The sequence below is a fragment of the Dipodomys ordii genome, unplaced genomic scaffold, assembly GCF_000151885.1.
Source record: "Dipodomys ordii isolate 6190 unplaced genomic scaffold, Dord_2.0 Scaffold78, whole genome shotgun sequence".
In the NCBI taxonomy this organism is placed as follows: domain Eukaryota; kingdom Metazoa; phylum Chordata; class Mammalia; order Rodentia; family Heteromyidae; genus Dipodomys; species Dipodomys ordii.
The window spans coordinates 4229450-4250810 of record NW_012267294.1 but is presented as its reverse complement, the minus strand read 5'-3'; the positions used below and the strand labels follow the sequence as shown (position 1 = coordinate 4250810).

The following is a 21361-nucleotide window of genomic DNA, read 5'->3' as shown; positions in this document are numbered from 1 at the left end:
TTTTTTGAGGGGGAGCAGGTATTTGAGTGTGATTCAGGGCCTCATGTTTGCTAGGCTGGCACTGCATTACCGTATCTCTTACCCTGGCTTTTTGCTATTTATTTTGCATATGGGATCTAGTGAACTTTTCTGCCTGGGCTGACCTCAAACCTCTATTCTCCTTATCACCTCTCTATAACTAGGATTACAAGTATGAATTACTGAGTTCATTCTCCCACAGAACGGCTTTTATAAGTGGCTAATTAACAATAATCTACCCATCCTAATTACATTAATGTTCGATAAGGAGGACACTATGGCTAGCACTGATGATAAAGCCATGAGTAGCAGAAAAACAGTTCCTACCCTAATGGAGCTTCTACTGATAACTTGAGTGACAGTGTTATATATTTGCATCTTACTGTTTTCCTTAGGAAACTTTAATGCTGTTGGAGAGAAAAGATTTGCAGGTGAAACAGTAATAGACTAAGCTAAGAGTTGAATTGCTCAATTGCAATAGCTTCTGGATATAGGAGGTTAAAAATGAAAACAGATGTCACTGTGTGACATAGTGATCAGGAGGAGAAGCCATAAGATTTCACATGGTAAGATTTCAGTCTTTCCAAAACAGTAGCCAGTGGTCTTTTAAAATAAGCTAGGAGGTGAAATTTCTCTGTGTAAATACTCCATGCCTTCCTTCCTAAATGCCTATTAAGATAAATTCTTAAAATGGTCTACAGGCTCATCTGAGCCTACTGTACCTCTACACTCATCCTGTTACTATCCTGAGTCTGCAGTCAAAGTGATGCTGCTATTCCTCTAACATCTGGAACTTGGAAGAAATCTTGCATCCTAGAACACTGTCTCCCAGACAGTGGCTCCTTCCTCATTACATATCATTGCTGATGCCTTCCTAAAAGTTGTTTTCTCTCTCTTACTATTCTGCTACATTCTATTCTGTTTCACTGCATTTTTCTTGTAATACATCTTTCTGTTTGCTTACCCCACATATTGAGACTATTAAGCATGCACCCCATGCCTGAACTCTTTCCTTTGATTACACCAGCTAAACTAAGATTGTCAACATTATTTATCTTTTAAATTTTTTAAATTTTACTTGAATTTTTTCCAGCCTCTATTTTCTTCATTTCTGTTCAAATTTGTTATTCCTTTCCTGCTAAATTTGGTTTAGTTTGTTCTTGCTTTTCAAGTTTACTAAATAACCATCAGGTTATTTTAAGGGTTTTTTTTTGGGGGGGGGTTGTGTGTGTGTGTGTGTGTGTGCCTGTGTGTGTGTTTTATGTAGACACTTTGTTTATGTAGAGATGGCTATGAGAGTTGTGAACTTCTCTCTGGTAGTACTGCTTTTGCTATAATAGGTTTTGATAGATGGTCTTTTTTCTTCTTGATTTCGTTTGAGATAATAGTGTTTAATTTACATACATTTGTGTAATTTGTCTTGTTGATTTCTAGTTTTACTTCATTGAAGTTAGAGAAGATACATGCTTTAACCATGAAGTGTTAAATTGGTTAAAATTTGTTTTGTATCCAAATTAGTGACTATCCTGGACAGAGTTTCTAATAGAAAAGGTATCTATTCTGTAGCTGTTCAAATTTCTGTAAACATTTGCTAGCTCCGTTTCTGCAATTAGATTTAACTCCACCAGTTATTTGTTGATTTGCATTGTCTGGATGACCTCTGTTGATAAAAGTGAGGTGTTGTATTTGAGTGTCAGTCCTTTCAGGTCTAGTAATGTTGGCTTTGTATATTTAGGTGCTTCAAAATTGGTTGTGTATATATTTATATAATTGTCTCCTGTTGGATTTATTATTTTATCATTATATTGTGACATTCTCTGTCCCTTACCATCTATTTTAACTTTTGTTTTCTATTTGCATGATTTATCTTTTGCGGGTATCCCTTAGTCTGTGTGAGTTTCTTGTAGGCAGCATATCATTGAGTCTATTTTTATTATCCATTCACTCAGACCATATCTTTTAATTGGGATATTTAATCCATCTACATTTAATCCATCTACAGTTAGTGTTAGCACTGGTAAGTAAACATAATCCTGCCATTTTGCTAATAACATTGATAAGTAAAAACATGCTTCTGTAATTTTGATTGTTTTTGTTTCTTTCCTCCTCTCTTATCATTCATCTTTCTGACTTTGGGGTTTCCTATATTAATGAAGGTTTGGTTTTCTTCTCTTTATCTTTTGTGTATCTTCTGTACTAGTGAGTTTGTACTTTTACATGTTTTCACGATAGACATTATCCTTTCATTTCTAATGCGGGGACTTCCATAAGCATTCTTATCTGATGGTAATGAATTCTTCTGGATGTTGTATTTTATTTTTATTTATTTATCTTTGTTGTTGTTGCTGTTGGTTGTGGGGCTTGACCTCTGGGCCTGGGCGCTGTCCCTCAGCTCTTCAGCTCAAGGTGAGCTCTTGACCACTTGAGCCACAGCGCCACTTACAGTTTTGGGTAGTTAAGTGGAGATAAGAATCTCACAGACATTCTTGGCCGGACTGGATTTGAACCACAGTCCTCAGATCTCAGCTTCCTAAGTAGACAGGATTATAGGCATGAGCCACCAGCTCCCAGCTTGTTGTATGTTATTTATTTATTTGTTTGTTTGTTTGTTTTGGCAGTACTGGGGTGAACTCAGCTTCATGTTCAGTAGGCAGATGCATTAACATCTGAGCCATTAGTAGCCCTTTTTGCTATATTTACTTTTCAAGTAGGGTTTCACCTTTTATGCCAGGCCGCTCTAACCACCAGCTTTTCTGTTGAGATAGGGTCTTTCTAACTCTTGGGCAGGGCTAGCCATGAAATGTTATCCTTCTGGTTTCCATCTGAGCCATCTCACCTGGAATCTTTTATTTCTTAACAACTTTTCTGAGCATAATATTCTTGCTTGTTGGATCTTTTTCTGTATTTCTTTCAGGATTTAGAATATTTACTCCATTCTCTCCTAGCCTAGAAGTCTGCTATTATTTTAATGGAGGTTCCTTTTATGTGTCTTTATATTTTGGTCTTATTGTTTTTACAATTTCAGTGCGGTTTTTTCTTCCAATAATTTGACTATACTATGCCTGACTATACTACCTGTTAGTTAAATTTATTAGAAATCTTTTCTGTCTCTTCCTGAACTTGTTTAGAAAGTTTTCACTATTTGTTTCACTAAAAAGGTTTTCTATGACTTTCCCCTTCTCTTCTGGAATACCCAAACTGCAAAAATGAAAAATGCTCACTTAACTGTAGTCTTATGAATCTTAAAGACTTCCTAAATTCATATATTTGTTAGTTCTTCTGATTAGATTGTTTCAGAAGACTTTTATACAATTGCAGAAAGTCTTTGAGTGAGTATGTGTGTGTTTGGTTTAAACTCAGCCTTGTGCTTGCTAGGGAGGTGCTCTGCTCCTGACCTATGCCTTTGGCTCATTTTCACACTGGTTGAAAAAAGGTTTTAGTTTTTCCGTACTCCTTCTATTTTTATACATGATATTTTGCAGAGATGATAGGCACACACCACTGTACTCATCCTCTTACTTTCAGATGGAGTCTCGAGAATTATCTTGCCTATTGTGGCTTGAATCTACAGTCCCCCAATCTCAGCCTCCTGAGTAGCTGGGATTATTAGGTAGGACTAAGAACTACCATACCCAGCTCAAGTTCAGAAATTCTACTAGTTGATCTAGTTAGTGTTAAAATTCTCAACCAGATTTTTTATTTTTGTTGAATTTTAAGCTCCAAATGTTTTATTTGGTTTTTATGATCTCTCTTGACTGAATTGCCCATTCATGCCATGAATTGTCTTACTGATTTCATTATTTTTATTCATTATTTATTTTTAATTTTTCAGTTTTCCTTTATCAGTTTCTTTTCCCCCGGGATTTCAGGCTTCCTATGTCTGTGTCAATATTTATGAATCTGAAAGATCATTTTCTTCTACTGGTTGCATAGGATAGCTCTCATAGTTAAAAGCAAACCTGGTGTTATATCCTAGAATATCTATTTGATGGGAGGTATTGGCATTGGTTTTAGTATTCCTGTAATAGCTTCTATTGTAATCAGCATTGGTGGTGCCTCTGGATGGCTCACAGGTCTCAGCCGCAGAGGCTATAGGATTGCACTGCCAAATAGGATACAGCTTTCTCAGACAAGGCAGGTTCACTGGCAATTCTGGGCATAGTTACCCATCTGCAAGTTGAGGATTCCTGTCAGTTTCCACAGATTGTATAGAGGGAAGGCCTCTCTGGCATGCCTGTGCAGACAAGGCAGAACTGGTGTGACAGCACAGGCCTGTACTTGCCAGTGTTGGAGGGCCACTTGAAGACCAGGCCACAGAGTGGACCCAGATAGAATACCTGTCAATGTCCAAGGGCTGCAGAGGTCACTTCACAAGGCCTCTAGGAGTGTCCTGCTCAGGTGGGCTGTTGGTCAGCATCTCAGGGTCTCCCTTTATTATACTTTGAAGGACATGTTGCTGAGAATCTGCCTTCCAAATACTTGTGCAAGCAGGGCAGGTCCACTCAGGACAAGCTGTGTGGCTGCTTCCCAGGTTCATGAGTGGATATTCACCATAATTTTTAAAAATAATAATTTTTAAAATGTTGATTTCACCATTTTATTTTTATTTCAGATTCGGTGTGAAGAAGAAGCCAATTTACATTAATGTCATAAGGGATCCTATTGAGAGACTAGTTTCATACTATTACTTTCTGAGATTTGGCGATGACTATAGGCCAGGATTAAGGAGAAGAAAACAAGGAGACAAAAAGGTAATATTTCAATTTTAAGATTCTCATAGAGTCAGTTGTTTAATAAAAGTTTTTATTAAACAATGTGCTTTGAATTTTTTCTGTTGATTATAAATGTACTGCTTGATTATTGTGGAAATTTTGAAAAGAGCCCCCAAATATATGGAAACAAAAACAACAAATATAGTTGATAGCTTGTAGGATCCAAAATTTTTGAATTTTTAAAATTTTTCTTTTAGGACTGAATGTTTGTTTTGTTATAGCTCTGTTAACAAACAGAAACCATTGCAATTCCTCCTCATTAGTGTGATGTGTTTTCATGTTATTTTGGTTCTCTTGGTCTTAATGTCAGTTTATATTTCTGTATAGTTTATGATTGCTGTTTTTTTTAAGTTTTATTTTATTGTAAAGATGCTGTACAGAGGGGTTATGGTAACATGAATAAGGTAACAATTACATTTCTTGTTGAACATTATTACCCCTCCTTTGTTTTTTCCTACTATCCCTTCCCTCCCCCACTCCCCATCCCCAAAGTTGTAACATTCATTTCCAACATAGTGTCTTGTGAGCATCATTGTTGCAATGGGTCATCCCGTATCATTGTTTCAGTTTTTTTTTTAAATTCCCTTCCCCTCCCCAAATTAGAGAAATGTATACACAAGATGCAGGGTACCAAAATCAAATACAGTGACAACAGGGGATATAGCATAGGGGGAAGAACATACAAAAGAAACAAAAAAAAATCTCATAGTACATTTAAAAACAACAACAACAAAGAAAAACCTCTTGAGTCCATATATTGGGGTTCATTTCACTTAGCATCTTATATGGTCACATGTACATAGCTTTTGAGCTTTTCTGCTCAATTGATAATATTATCCTAGACATATAATAATTGTTGCAAATAAGGGAAACTATGGGACCTATATTTCTTTGGGTCTGGCTTACTTCACTTAACATGATTTTTTTTCCAGAACTTTCCATTTCTTAACAAATAGGGTGGTATCATTCTTGATGAAAGCATAGAATTCCTATATATATATATATATATATATATATATATACATACCAGATTTTCTTGGTCCAAGGAGAGAGTTATGGTTTGTATTAGCTTTAGATTTGGTAGGATACAAATGGAGAAGGCTATTGTCTTGCACTTCGGAGCTTCACTGGAATTGTTTTTCTAAGAACAACTCTGATTTTTTCAGTCTTCTTTTGGAGTACCTTTGTGGGATCTCATTGATCACAAAGTCATGCAAAACAAAGAGAGACCATCTGGCCTGATGGGACCATCAGGCTTTCCCTGCCTGACTCCCCCACTCGCCTACCCTGGTGCATCATCATGTGAAACATGCATGTGTTATTCCTCATATTTTCAATGTTTTACCCTTCATTCTGGAAAAATCTCTGTTGACCTTTAAGGTCAAGCACCAAGTGGCCTTTTCCTTGAGGTCATTTGCCCCTAGGGAGTCACATCCCTTTCAAGATTCCCCAATGCTCCATTAAAATCTCTGCTACTAAGCATTTACTTTGCAGTACTTGGGCTATTGATATGTTGCTTCCAAAAGCATGGTGAACTTCCTCAAGCATGTGTTTCACTCACCTTAAAGTTCCTAGTATTCACCACAGTGTCTGTGTGTCTAGAAGAGCATAACAAATGGCTCGGCATTTGAGACGGAAAGTGTTGTACAGTAGGGTGCTAGGTACGTACTAAATGATGATAACCAACATCCAATAGTTAAATTCTTTTCTGTTAGTTTTCATGTTTACCACATGAGATAATAGTGGATTTTGTTTTCCTTTTTTATGTTTTCAAAAAATTGCTGTATCCTTCCTTAAGCTCAAAACTTTAAGCAGAAAGTACTGGTCCAAATATAAATAACTGTCCAAATATCTCTATATCTCTGTCTCTGTCCACCTATCTCTTATTAACTTTATTTCTTAAAATGATTTTCATTATGGATATTGTGCAAGATTTTATATATACATATGTACATACAAACATATATATCGCTTTTTTAGCTCTATCACTTATACTGTTATTCAGTATCCTTTGCTCAAAGGGACAATTGTGTTGTTTAGGAAGAGATGTCATATAGGTTCCTCCATCCATCTTCCTGTGTAGTTTGGGGATTAAACACTAAAATACTTGATAATTAATCAAATAATTATTTTTGTGTACCAAATGAATGTTTTAAGTTATTACGGTTTTTTTTTCTGTCAGCTCACACAATTCTGTGAAGTAGTTGTTGATACTGCCCATTTTACAAGTAAGGAAACTGAGATTCAGGAAAGTGAACAGCCTAAGGACATACAACTAGTAAATGTCGGAGCTGGAATTTAATCCTAACCTCTGCCATTCCAGTCTTTAGTCTTAGCCCCTCATGTTTCACACAGCTGGGTGCTAGTGGCTCACTCCTGAGTGGCTTCCTCAGGAAGTGGGACTTGGAAGATTACGGTTCACAGCTAGCCCTGGCAGAAAGTCTGTGAGACTCCATCTCCAATTAGCCAGCAAAAATCCAATTAATTACCAGCACCCATCAAGAGTGACATCATTTTATATTTTTATAAAACTTTTTAGTATCTATCTTAACATAGACAGCCTCATTTTCATTATCTTTTTGTCAGCTCAGCCTGTTCTATAAAGAAAATCTAGCTTCATTCAGATATGTCATTGGAAAAGAGAATGCTATATAACAGTCTTTTCAGAAAGCTGTGGATGTTCTTCAGATGAAAACCTGAGAAGTTTCCTAGTTGTAATGTGGAACTTACGACCATAATAGTGAACTTAATACTGTTACAGTAAAATCCATTGAGGTGTTGTGCTTTATCATTTGAATTGATCTTTTAGCCAAGTGTACTTTTGAAACATCATATATTGGTCATCTGAAGCATATTGGTTTTTTGACTTATATGGACCTTCCAGATGTTTATGTATTTGCTGTACATCATCAAAAATGTACATATTAATACCACAGAGCTCATTAAAGTTTTCTAAATTTGTATTTTTTGCTTAAAAGTTAAACTTTTATAATTGGCTATACCATAGGATTTTTTTAACCTCGGTCATTTTGAGCCAGGTAATTTTTTTATCATAGGGAACTGCCTATAGAAGGAGGGTGTTTACATAGGTCTCTGGCCTATACTGCAGCCCCACACCTCATTTATAAGAACATATCTCACAACATTGTTGAATGCCATCTAAGGGCAAAACAGCTCACACTTGAGAACCAATTTTCTCATCAATTCTGTAAGCTGTTTTCTTTCATGTGAGAAGTATAGTTTATTCATTAAAAAAAAAAAAAAAGATCCCCAACTACCCAGGGTAGAAAAGCCATACTTTGTCTCTTAATTTTTCATCAGCATAGCTCTTGCTGTGATTTAACAAATGTTAAGGACCTATAATTCCCATCTGTCATGCAATTTCACTTATTAGTATTTTTTTTAAAGTTTACCATTGAAATATCGGGGAGGAGAGGTTCATACTGAAATAGTAAATTTAATATGTGTGTGTTCTAAGTAAAAATCCAAAGAGAATCAGTTTACATTTATTAAGAGGTATTTACTGACTCCTACCCCAAATTGAAAGAATTTTGGTAGGAGAGAGCAATATGCCATGGGAAAGAATAACAACAACAACAACAAAAAACTTGAAAAGGTCTTAAAAGAAGAAAATAAGTTTTATCTCAAAAAAGGAGAGAATTGGAAACTGCCATAGTTTGTCCATGGGGAGACCATTGGGGGCCGCAGAGAAAGGAGTTTAAGTATAATCTGAAGGGGTAAGGAGCAACTGAGAGGGAGTGGGGGAGTGAACAAGTAAGCGGCACAGCTCACACCTACTCCGGAGAGAAGTTTGACTTTGAAAGGAACCAAAAACATCAGGAAATGTGTTTCTTAGATGACAGACAGGTATTTGGGCAAATTCACATCAAGAAAGTGAAATGGCTTAAGAAACTTAAAAAAAAAAAAAAGACTTGATGGAGCGGGATCTCAGAAGGGAGTGGAAAGTGTATATTCAGAGATAAAAGAAAATAGCTCTTATAGATGGGAGCAGAAGGAGCTACAGATGCAGATATGCTTGTGTCTAAGGAGAAAATCAAGGGAGCATACTGATAGCTTTGGTTATCTACATAAAATAGAAAGCAAAGGCTGGGAATGTGGCCTAGTGGTAGAGTGCTTGCCTAGCATGCATGAAGCTCTGGGTTCGATTCCTCAGTAGCACATACACAGAAAAAGCCAGAAATAGCACTGTGGCTCAAGTGGCAGAGTGTTAGTCTTGAGGAAAAGAAGCTCAGGGACAGCACCCAGGCCCTGAGTTCAATCCCCAAGACTGCCAAAAAGAAAAAAGAAAAAAAAAAGCAAGGTCATTTCCAGAAAACGACTTCAATCAAGCATCAAATTGTGCTTAATATTTTTTATCTTTAGTTAAATATCCAAACTAACAGTTTTGATATTTCATGGTTTTAAAAATCATTTGTACATAGTTCATAATAAACTACTTTTTCTTAGCACACATGGTTTTAAATGAATAGATTGATCTTATCTTTCTTTTTATTTCTCAAGTATATTGAACTGGGTCTGTGAAATAGTCTGGAGTGTTTTTGTTGATTTAAATTGTTTCCTTTTTGTTTTAAGGATTGACATTTTGAAGAAAAAAAAGTTATTCCTTTATAGAAAAATTCTTTTTCTGTAACATGACCGCTAATACAGTGATAAAGAGATGGCTAAGTGGAAGTAAGCAAGAATGTGTTCAGCTGGGCACTGGTGGCTCACACCTGTAATCCTAGCTACTCAGGAGGCTGAGATCTGAGGATGGCAATTCAAAGCCATCCCGTGCAGGAAAATCCAAGAGACTCTTACCTCTAATGAAGCACCAGAAAAGCTCAGGTACAGCACTCAGGCCCTCAGTTCAAGCCCCACGACTGGCAAAAATAAAAATAAAAAGTTTTGGTTACCAGTCACTTGTGTTAGTCTTTGATGGCCTGATTACAATCTCTAGTGAGATGTTACTTTGCAGTGTTTCAACTGAACTAAGAGCTCAGTGACTTGAGCATAACTTATAGTATATAGTAAAGGTGGGATTCATTTGTCTTGTTTTTTTCTTTCTCACTAGAAAATGGTTTACTTTTCATTAAATATTTGTGTAGAAATGGGGAGATTCCCGTTATGCTAAGATTTACCTTTTTAAAAATTATTTATAGGGTTTATTTTAATTGTTGCTGTTTTTTTGTATCTTCCCTGCTTCTGGTCGTATTCGAGTTCTTTTTAATTAACAGGAAAAAGACTCTTCTTCAGAGTTAATAATCTGTAAGGAAGGCAAAACACAAACTATTTTCTACTTCTGTATTTTCCAATAATTTTTTTTTTGGGTCCAGTTGTGGGGTCTGAACTCTGGGCCTGGGCGCTGTCCCTCAGCTCTTCAGCTCAAGGCTAGCGCTCTACCACTTGAGCCACCTTCCCAGCCCCAATAAAATATTTGGTGATGAATTCAAGTAAATGTTGTTAAGCTACTAAAAAAAACCTAAATAGTTAAAATAAGATTCTTTGTCTCACACATAGCTATCTCTAGAGATTCAGGCTCTTGGGCAGCTTTGTGCCCCACTATGTTTTAGGAACCTAAGTTCCTTGCATATTGTCACTTGCCCTTCTTTGGCAGTTATGCTTGCCACCTCTAGGTTCTAGCCTAGGGGAAGAAAGTAGAGGGCAGGCATTTTGTTGTAAGCAAATGACTCAGAAGTTACCCCTATCACTTCTCCCTCTAGTCCTCTAGCAGAAGCTTAGTCATATGACCATATTCAACTCACTGCAAGAGAGGCTAACTCTGACCTGTAGAAGAAAGGAAGATTAGACTTGGGAAGTAACTTCTAGTCTGTCAAATAGAGTTTGAATATTAAAAACTATTGTCCAAAACTAGATTTGAAGGCTTTCTAAATTTTTGTTGCTTGAAGTAATAAAACACTTCAAGACTACAGGAATTAAGATTATGCTAGTTAGTGAATTTGAGTTAAAATGGCTGTCTTGGATGTTCGATTTATTTTTAGTTTAGTTTTAATCCAAGTTGTATGTGTTTTGATACCCTATATGTATACATATAACTTTATGGGAACTGTTAAGATTGCAGCCTCTCTTGATTATGCTAGCTTCTTATATTTTAAAGCAAAACCTGTTTAAATATCTTTGAATGTCATACATAGAATCACATGCACACGTGAAATGGTTGTAGAAATTATGGGTTTATCCATATTCACTTTAGTAACTTAGCCCTCTTCTGTCTTATACTCAGATAGAGGCATAAGGCAGTAAAGGACCTCTACTGAGCTGGAGATGACATTTCCATGAGCTAGGGCCTGTTAGAAATTGGATAGACAGCAGTCAGAAGCCTTGGGATCTATCATCATTCAGTTCATTGAGCCAAGGACTTCATGGAAATTGGAACATGATAGAGGGAGATATATAGGAGTGGGGTTTTTTAATGTACTTGCTGGCATAAATGATAAAACCACTTTTTTAGAAAAATGGCTTGGGGTAGGGAATATAAATCAGGCCATCTAGAAAAAAACTCAGAAGTGATGTAATGGCCATTTCAATGGCCATTACAGTCTTGAGTGTATTCAGTCTTGACTGTAACCTTAAAAACATAGCAAGCAAATTTGAGAGAACTCTTAAAGGACTGTCAAAATGCTTCATGAAGAAAATAAAAACCCATTACTTTGTCTTCATTTCCACTGAACTATGTTTTTCATACTTACGTAAGTCCCCAAAGTGCACTCTTTCCAGTAGCAGTTTATAAATATTTTGTGCAATTTATATTGCATTATACTATGTGCTGTGGAAAACACATGCACATTATATGACGTTTTCAACTGTACCATAGTTAAGGAGATAACACACATTAAAAATACATGAACCTGGTTATAGAGATAATCATGTAGATAGATAGATAGATAGATAGATAGATAGATAGATAGATAGATAGATAGATAGATAGATAGGCATGCATATCTAGAACCTAAGAGCTAGTTGTTAGAAGGCAATATAAAATTAATAACCTGAAAGGAAATAAAAGTGATTTTATGCTAGAGTAGTCACTGGAAAGATTATAAAGGTTATATATATTATATCTTCCTATAACCTAAACTGGTAGGCAAATCTACCAGAGGAAGAAAATTTAGGAAGAAAATGTAGTCAGCAAAGGCATAGAGAATTGGAATTGCACACAGCAGAGGTTAATCTGTTAGAGAGAGAAGTTATGCATAGAGATTAGACAAGATATTGAGGTCAAATTCTGAAGCATTCATGAAAGGAAAGATAAAGAGTTTGGATTTTTTTTAACATATTCAAAGCGGTAGAAGGTTTCTGGGTAGAAGTTAGTGACTACTAAGGCTAATCTAGTAAGTGCACAAACTTGCCAGAATGAAGATATTGAGAAATCCTCATGAAAATAAGGATTGAGAAAGTGTAACTGCACTGGAAAGACAGTGCCTCAGGGATTCAAGGTGAGGAAGAAAATGGAAAAGATTAAGAACTGTTTTGGAATCTGAGTTGCAAGGGACAATTTAATCAGAAATTTCCAATACAAAGTGCACTGGGAATGAAAATTAAAAATACACAGTATATGCCTGGCTCAAGAGGTTTGACAGCTGCATAGCAAGTAGGAGGTTCTGAGTTAAATCCCCAGTGCACGCTCCTTCCTAAAAATACAAAGTAGATTAAAAAAAATAAGATGGTTATGGTTGGGCAAAGACACCATAGCTAAGAAAAATTAATGACTACTTGGTAGAAGGACCTTAATATGTTTGCTTCATCAAAGACAAGGATAATTCATTCAGAAAGATAAAGAAGACCCAACAAAAGTCAAAAGCAGGGGAAGGATTCAAAGATATAGAAAATAGTTTATTAGTAACAAAGCTTTTTCACAAAGGAGAGGATGGGACGAAATGCTGTGAGGGTCAAGGAGACAAGAACCAAGAAAGCATTGTATTTGACCATGAGAGAGGAAAGGTGGAGAGAGATGCAGATATAAAGGCATTTACAAAATGCATACTCTGACCCAGTCACTGTGATACATTCAGTCCTTAAGTAAGGGTATACCCTCTTTTTAAACTGAGGTACTAACATAAAATTTAAGTGTCCCAGTGTTACCATGAATCTCTTTACTGTTTCTTAGTATAAGCATCTGTAAAGGAAATGAACAAATAAGCTGTAGGCTGTATGTGAATGTTGCCAGAATCAAGAGAATCATTCTACTGTAGCCTAATCTATGCCATTTCTAAGGAATTTGTTGTCTTCATTCTCAGATTTTTGGTTAAACAGGCCCTCTGAGTTTATCTAACCTTACAGATTAGAAAAGTATTGGTGGAAGCAATGAAGACTTGTTGACATGTGTTCTTTCTTTTCTCCCACAACTTAACTCTTTCCAGAAGTAACAGATGGTAAGCTTGTGATTTCCCACAGCAACATCCAACCTCCCAGGTTTGTTCTCCAGTATCTCTGTAGCATCTCAAATAGATAATTTCCTTTGGTGAAAAAATATATGTAAGAATTCAGTTTCAAAGACAACTTGTAATCCTTCATATAGTGAAGAATTCTTATCTACATTGGCATAAAACAAAGTTGTGAGAAGAATCTGTGTTTAACTTTCCTCAGTATCTCAAGTCTGCTTTTGTAACCTGCCTGTTCCTTTTATTGTATAACTTTCTCCTACCTGCTCCCACTCAAGTATTTAGTAACACAGGATATTAGGAAACTTCATAGGAGAAACATGGATCTATGACTCAACCGGTACTCCTTTTTCTTTCTTCCAGACCTTTGATGAATGTGTGGCTGAGGGTGGCTCTGACTGTGCTCCGGAGAAGCTCTGGCTGCAAATCCCATTCTTCTGTGGCCACAGTTCCGAATGCTGGTAGGGAGAGAAAGCTAGCATAAATTGGTTTATCTTCCTTCTTTTCTCTGTATTCAACCTTACAAGTATAAATGTGTTAGTCAAGGTATAGATAGTGAAAAACCAGCAAAGTGCAACATGTAATTGACTAGTATTTTTAATTAACTAATATTACCTTTAAATTTATTTAAGATTCCTCATAGCTGAGTTCTGGTGGCTCACTGTTATACTAGCTACTCAGGAGGCTGAGATCTGAGAATCACAGTTCAAAGCCAGTCTGGGCAGAAAAAGTCTGTGAAACTCTTATCTCTAATAACCTACTCAGCTGGAAGTGGCTTGTGGCTTAAGTGATGCAACACTCGCCTTGAGCACAAACAGGCTCAGGGATAGCGCCCAGGCCCTGAGTTCAAACCCTAGGACCAGCAAAAAAATAAAAATAAAATGAAAGATTCCTCATATAACTTATCTTCACAGTGTTTTCTCAGATGGTGGTTTTGTTACTTGTTTATTTATAGGTTTATTAGGACACAACCAGATATATTTGTTCACTTATTATCTATGGCTGCTTTCATGCTACAACAACAGAATTGAGCAATTGTGATGTAAATCATGTAGCCTGCAAATAAAATATTCAGTGGCCCTTTATATTAAAAAAAAAAGTCTGCCAAGCCCTTCTTTTAAAAGAATATTGCTCTACTGGGCATTTCTGAAGGGATTTCAATTGGAAAGGAAATTTAATATGTTTAATATGTTTCATACTACAGAATTGGGGGGTGGAGTCCTTAGAAATCCATTAATTCATTTTCTTCTCATTCTATCTCCCCGCCCCCTTTTTTTTCTAATAGCTTAGAAAACATGGAAAGGTAAAATCACCAGCTCAGGTGATCACACTGCTACTACTTAAAAGGGAGAGCAGAATTAGAGTTAAAGAATGGTTAGAGGCCAGGTGCCGGTGGCTCATGCCTGTAATCCTAGCTACTCAGGAGGCTGAGATCTGAGGATCACTGTTCAAAGCCAGCCCAGGCAGGAAAGTCCATGAGACTCTTATCTCCAATAAACCACCAGAAAACTGGAAGTAGCGCTGTGACTCAAGTGATAAAGCACTTACCTTGAGCTGAAGAGCCGAGGGACAGCACCCAGCCCAGAGCCCTATGACCAACAAAAAAAAAAAGAAAAGAAATTGTTAGTGCTCAGCTGGGCACTGGTGGCCTGGCTTATACTCCTAGCTACTCAGGTCAAGAGGCTGAGATCTGAGGATCATGGTTCAAAGCCAGATGTAGCAGGAAAGTCCATGAGACTCATCTCCAGAAGTAGAGCTGTGGCTCAAATGTTAGAGTGCTAACAAAACTCAGGAACATGGGTTAGGAATTGAGTTCAAGCCCAAGGGCTAGCACCAAGAAAAGAAGAGAAGAGGAGGAGAGGAATGTTAATGCTCAGACCCCAAAGTATAGTCTAACTAGGGCAAAAATTTAAACAAATATAAATAAGAGATTCTTAGTAGAGTTATGTCTTATTTCCTTTCTATTCTCAGAAACTTTAGGAAACACTAAACTCACCAAAAATGAAAGAAGTCTTAACCAATCATAAATTAAGCATTAAACACAATGTTTAGACTCATTAAAGAGCTCATTAAATGAATAATGTTTAGAGTTGTTACAAAAAATAAATTACATTAAATCAGATGGGAGGAATATATGTTGTATACATGTTCATATCAAAAGTCCTCCAGTCGTCTGAATTAGCACTGCATTTAGGAAAAACGGGATATGGAGGCAAAGGAAATTAAAAACAGGTGTGATTCCCAAAGGAGGTTAATAAAAGGCCATTAAGTCTTCGGATGTGCATGTGTTTTATCTATTTTCTTCATAATGTATGGCATCAGAAGCACTAGAAATACTTAACAGATTTCACAGCCAGGTTTTTAATTCCTTTTCTTTCAGGAATGTGGGGAGCAGGTGGGCTATGGATCAAGCCAAGTATAACTTAATTAATGAATACTTCCTGGTGGGAGTTACTGAAGAGCTTGAAGATTTTATCATGTTGCTGGAGGCAGCTTTGCCCCGGTTTTTCAGGGGTGCAACAGAACTCTATCGTACAGGTATTTAAATGAGTGGTTTCTTTTTAAAACTGTCCTTACCTTTTTATCTTTGTTCAAAACTAGAAAAACAGGTGATTTGAGGTTTGTTTGATAAAGTATAGCCAATAGGTTCAGAAAGGCAGGTGTACAACATCTGTTTCTTCTCATGGTGCAGTCCTAAAACCATTTTAACTAAAGTATTTATATGCCCTAGTTTCTATATTATTCTAGCAAGTATAATTTAGAAATTAGAATTAAGATTGGCAGTAGATATTTCATCATATTTTTAAAAATAAACTGCATCAAGTTTTTTACAAATACATTGTAAGAAGTAACAGCCTACACTTTACTGAATGGTGATCTTTATATTTACTCGGTTTTTTTATTTTGTTAAGTCTTTTATGGGTTTACATTGGAAAGGAATGAATCACAGTTCTAGTATTATTAGGTCTCTAGATTGGGCTCAAGTTATACTAATATAAGACAATTGCATTACCCGTCTCTCAGTATGTTAACTTGAAACCATTTCTTTAAATAAAAGAGGCATCAATCTTCTGTGTATTTTCTAAGAATTATTTACCTTTTCTCTCTTTTCCTTTGTAAGTAGGAAAGAAATCTCATCTTAGGAAAACCACAGAGAAGAAACTCCCCACTAAACAAACCATTGCAAAACTGCAGCAATCTGACATTTGGAAAATGGAGAATGAGTTCTACGAATTTGCACTAGAGCAGTTCCAGTTCATCAGAGCCCATGCTGTGCGAGAAAAAGATGGAGACCTCTACATCCTCGCACAGAACTTTTTCTATGAAAAGATTTACCCTAAATCAAACTGAGGATAGGTGTGGCTGTAAGATTTTTGAACTAGAATGTTGATGCTATCTTGACTTCACCCTCAGCTTCTTTACCACCTGAATTGCTGTTAGACGGATAAAACAGTTGTTTTAAGTTGTGTTAGGAAACAGTAACATCAAAGATTGCATACTGGCCAGGTATGCCAGTGCTGTATGAAATGTAAGTTTCAGGCATTTTTTTTTCTGTTAAAAATTTTGGTCATAGTTTTAACCTCCTATTTGGATGGAGGAGGTGTTTACATCACTTGAAATAAACATGACATAGGGTCTAATCAGAAGTCGAAATACAATTTTAGGGATAGTTCTGGTATTTTGCTTTTGACAAATCCTTTTTTAAGCTAACCATGAATGAAGATGAGTCCATTGGCCATTTCTGTCCATTGGCCGTTTCCACTCTCACTGGAAGTCTGAGTTCTACACCTCTACTGAACAGTGGCAGTGTGTGATTTGTTCAAATTTGTGTCAGTCATGTCTCATGAAACTTACTACAATGTTGGATCATGTTTACTAAGAAATTTTTCTGCTGTAGTTGGATTTGCCCATATTTATGTAGATGGTTTTTATGATCATTAGTGTTTAAAATCAAGTTAAACCATGAATAATACTATAAAAAATATAAAGAGTTGAAACAGTATTTCTCATTTCTGTTTCCCCACTGTCTAATACTGGGAAGATATTGCTAAGAATGATGGCATTATGTGAGGTTCTAATTAAGACCTCTTCGCATTACTATCAAAAAAGTAAGTTTCATATTTGTTTTTCCATAGGTGATTTGTAAAGCAGTAGACTGAGCTATCAGTCCATATTATGACTCCATTAGTGAGCTGTGGTATGGGTAGGGTTTTCCTACTTCTGTACTTTTACCTGTAGACTATTTTTAACTAAGGTGCTTTATAATGTGTTTAAAGCATTGCATTTACAAACAAAAAAAAGAGAAACTGCTGTAAATATTGCATATTTTATGTATTTGGACCAAAAGGTTTAAGTAATTAAACAAAAGTAGTTTCCCACCCATTTTATTATGTCAACAGTCATCAGACCCTCTGTTCTTGCATTTCTTATTTAACTTTATGGTTAAGACATCACTGAAATGACCTTTAGTAACCTTACAAGTTTTAGAGTACATTATTCATAATTCGAGGCAGTAGCTACAGTGGAAAGAGTACGCGACAAGAGTGAAAACACATTGATTTCTGGTTCTGTCTCTGTACCTTTCAGCTGTGTGATCTTGGGCAAGTACTTAACCTCTCTTTGCCCCAATTTACTCACCTTGAAATAAGGATAATAATACCTGCTGCACCTACCTCACAGGGCTGTTGTGAGGACTGAGATGGCATGTGAAAGCACTTTGAAAACTTTAAAGTGGTAAATAAATGTAAGGTATTATTATGAAACCATCTTTAACATATAGTTTTATAGCATTCATTTTTTAACTGTTTAAAAGGAAGAAGTCTGCTTTTGAGCTTTGTGACAAAAAAGTTTATCTTGATATAAATGTGTTTTATAAATATCCTCTCAGTGTTTTATCTTCAGTGTTTCAACAACTATTGAAATATGAAACACCTGTGAACTCTCAGAGATTCAAGCAGCTGCTTGAGTTCAGGAGGTTCCCTGGAAACAGACTTCATTAGCTGAGTAGGAGCAGAAAATCCTTATTCACATTTGAAAGATGTGTTTTGATTTTACTTTATATTACCATTCAGAAGTGGTAGCTATTTTCTATCTATGGTTTTTTAGAGCATGTTTGGCAGACTTTAATTTTCCTGTTCATTCTTTACCTTCTTCCTCTTGGAGTAACAGATAAAGAATTTTAGAAACAATTTTCTAAAAGAATGTTGTTTATGTTTATGTCAAGTAAAATTTCTAAACAAGGATTCACCAAACTAAGCATTTTAGGCAGAATTCCTTATAGGTTACTAACTAGGGGCAGAAGGGGGAAATACCAGGAAACACTTTATAAACGTTAATGAAGACAGACTAAAGAAAGGACAGAATCACTTTAGCACTAAGAACATGAAAATATTGAGACACAACTAGGCATACTTTTCTTATTTGTTATTCCTTTATTTTTCCCATTTTTTTTCTTAGTTAGCTTTTTGAAGTATTTGCTAAAAACACACAAATTGCTTTCTTGTCCAGAAGTAAAGCATCACTTCAAAGAGTGGGTGTTTGACATTTCCTTTCTGTGGCACAAACCCCAGCTTATTCTTGGAGTACATAATGAACCTTCTTGAGGTGCATTAACTCTTAGCTAGAGTGGTACTCGCTACACTAGGTCAGAGGGGTCATAAACTTTACTTCAGTAAAGTACCAGAGAGTAAATCTTTTAGGTCTCTGTCATAGCCACGCAGCTCCGTTACTGTTGGTAGTGTTGGGAGTATCTATAGGCTATACAGAAACAAACCTGATAATGTTCCAATAAAATTTTTATTTACAAAAATAGATGACAGATCAGATGTAGATCCTAGACTACCAGCGCCCGCACTAGAGAGACCTTTATTTGTGGAAAAATCATGTTTGGATGTGTACTCTCATTTTCTGAAAGAATTTAGAGGCTTCCAAAAAGCTCCTAACTTATATCCAAAGAATTTTTTTCAGATTCATGTAGTTTCTCCCCCAGATTTTGAAGCTTTTATGTAGGTATGTATTTTTGTCTTTGCTAGTTAAGAATTGGGACATTTATTTTATCTTTTAGGGTGCAGTAGAAATGTCCTTTTTGGAGCTTGAGAAAGGAGTGTATATGATTATAAAAGTCCAGTCCAGAACAACCTAGAGTCTGAGTCCTCGTAATATATGACTTTTTATGATCAATTCAATGAATAGAATCACTGATGTAGTATCAGTTTTTTAAGTGGCAAATGTGGTTTCTCTTTTCTTAGCCTTTGTGTTTTTTCAATATTTTGACCATAGAGAGATTTTCTTTTTTCTTTTTTTAATAATACAAAAATTAACCACTTTGAATTTTAAAGATGTCATCTGTGTATCAGTATTTCCTAAAAAGTATCTTTGTTCAACTTGTATCAACTCCTATTTTCTAATTGCTGTGAAAATAGCAACTGTTGATCTATTATTGTGACTGTTTTAAAAATGTAATAGGGAAGATACATTTTGGTTTTACTTAGCTTTAATCTGTTATGTATCATTAAATGTATGTGATAGCAACACTTAAAATATTGTAAGGGAATTACTTTTCTGTCACCCATAGGCATTTGTACAGTTTTGTGACAACAAACTGGCTACATCTTAATTCCTGATGATTGGACTGAAAATCAGAGAACTGAAACTTACATTCAACTTTTAAAATTTTATTTTCTATCCTCAAAGTACAACTGATGCCTATAATTTGAAATGTTATTGTTCTTTCTCTTTATACATCCTATTGGAAATTCCTAAAATTGTTAGTGCCATCAGTGATTTACCAAACAGTATTTTGATACTGCAGATGATTTGCTCATTGTATTTGCCTAGTCAGAAAAAAAATAGTTTGTAGACAATGATTCTTTTTTAATAAAATGAAATAAAATTCTGAAAGCACTAGAGAATTCAACTAAAGGCTGGTTCCCAAATGCATAGCTGGTATTTTAATTTGTTTAAATTATACTTAGAGAACATCTGTGTAAATCATCTTGCTGGATTTTCCCATTGGTCATTGTCAAACATGTATGGTCTTCAAATCCTTTATTGTGAGAAACACCTGGTACTGTAACCTTTTATGAAGTTTGTCTTTAAGTGGTCCGTGTACTTATGTTTTTCTGTTTTAAAAGTTTGCCTCTTCCTAAATGCTATTTACTTTGAGAGGAAGGGAGGCTCTGGTAAGTGCTGCATCCACATACCTGCTGTGTCCACACAGTTGCTATGTGGTGCCAGCTGAACTGCTCACAGGCAGTCTTCTGAGGGGAAAGGCAGCCCCGTTTCCAATGCACAGCCAACTGAGCTCCTCCGGGGTGAAGCTTGCTTTTTTGATTTCCTGAAATGGGAATTTTAGGAACTAAAATAAGTGGTCCTTTAGTTAGATGTATCCTATAATTTAAGTTCATGCAGCTTTGTGACCTTTGTAGTACTATTTGTAAAATGGCCTTGATGGTGGTAATCTCTTTAAAATACATTACTGGTAAGCCTATGAGAAGTCTTGGTGCAATCTATCTGGTTGTTTTTAGACAGATTTTGTAGCTTTCTATCAAGAGGTATATGAGCATCTCTAAAACAGTGTTGGATGTAACCTAGAGAAACATGGATTGTCTATTTCAACTTTTATTTAATAGACAGTGATTCAGTGCCTTTTCCTCCTCCCAATCCTGTTGGAAGATGCTCATTACTTTCTCTCTTTTTCTCTTTTTCTTTATCTCCTTATCCTGCCCTCTCTTATCTTCCAGTTGATTCATTTATGCAAGACTGTTTCCAATTTGAAACCATTTTGTCTCATCTGTTGGAGAGATAATAATCAGTCCTTTTCCTCAACACTCTGCCAGCTTTCTGTTGTTCAAGTGTTTCAGTTGACTACCTGATGCAAAAACTACAAAATAAACACTCAATGGGAAAGGGGGAAATGGCTTGGTGTCCTGTCTTAATATTTTCTTATGTAGCTTTGCTACTAACAGACATTTTTCCAAGCTGACTCAAGTATTCAACATCATAATCTTAACTCAATATCAATATTGGTTTGCCAAGATTTTATAGCTTATCTGTGCTGAGAAGTTAGCCAGACTGAAATGCTCCCACTGCTTTTGCTTATATTTAAGGATTGGTATTGAAATTTCAGATAGGAAATTTCTAAGGTACATTTAGGCATGCCCTTAACTAGAA

General features: G+C 35.9%; 1 protein-coding gene across 1 annotated transcript in view; it reads left to right on the top strand.

The window, feature by feature from the left end:
* The window catches only part of Hs2st1 (heparan sulfate 2-O-sulfotransferase 1), a 36724-nt gene extending 15617 nt beyond the window's left edge, over positions 1-21107 (top strand). The window contains exons 4-7 of the mRNA XM_013024615.1: positions 4631-4769; positions 13553-13650; positions 15570-15727; positions 16314-21107. Of these exons, the coding sequence (XP_012880069.1) occupies positions 4631-4769; positions 13553-13650; positions 15570-15727; positions 16314-16540 (622 nt within the window). The 3' untranslated portion in view covers positions 16541-21107. The remainder of the gene's footprint in view (positions 1-4630; positions 4770-13552; positions 13651-15569; positions 15728-16313) is intronic.
* Positions 21108-21361: the final 254 nt, after the last annotated feature.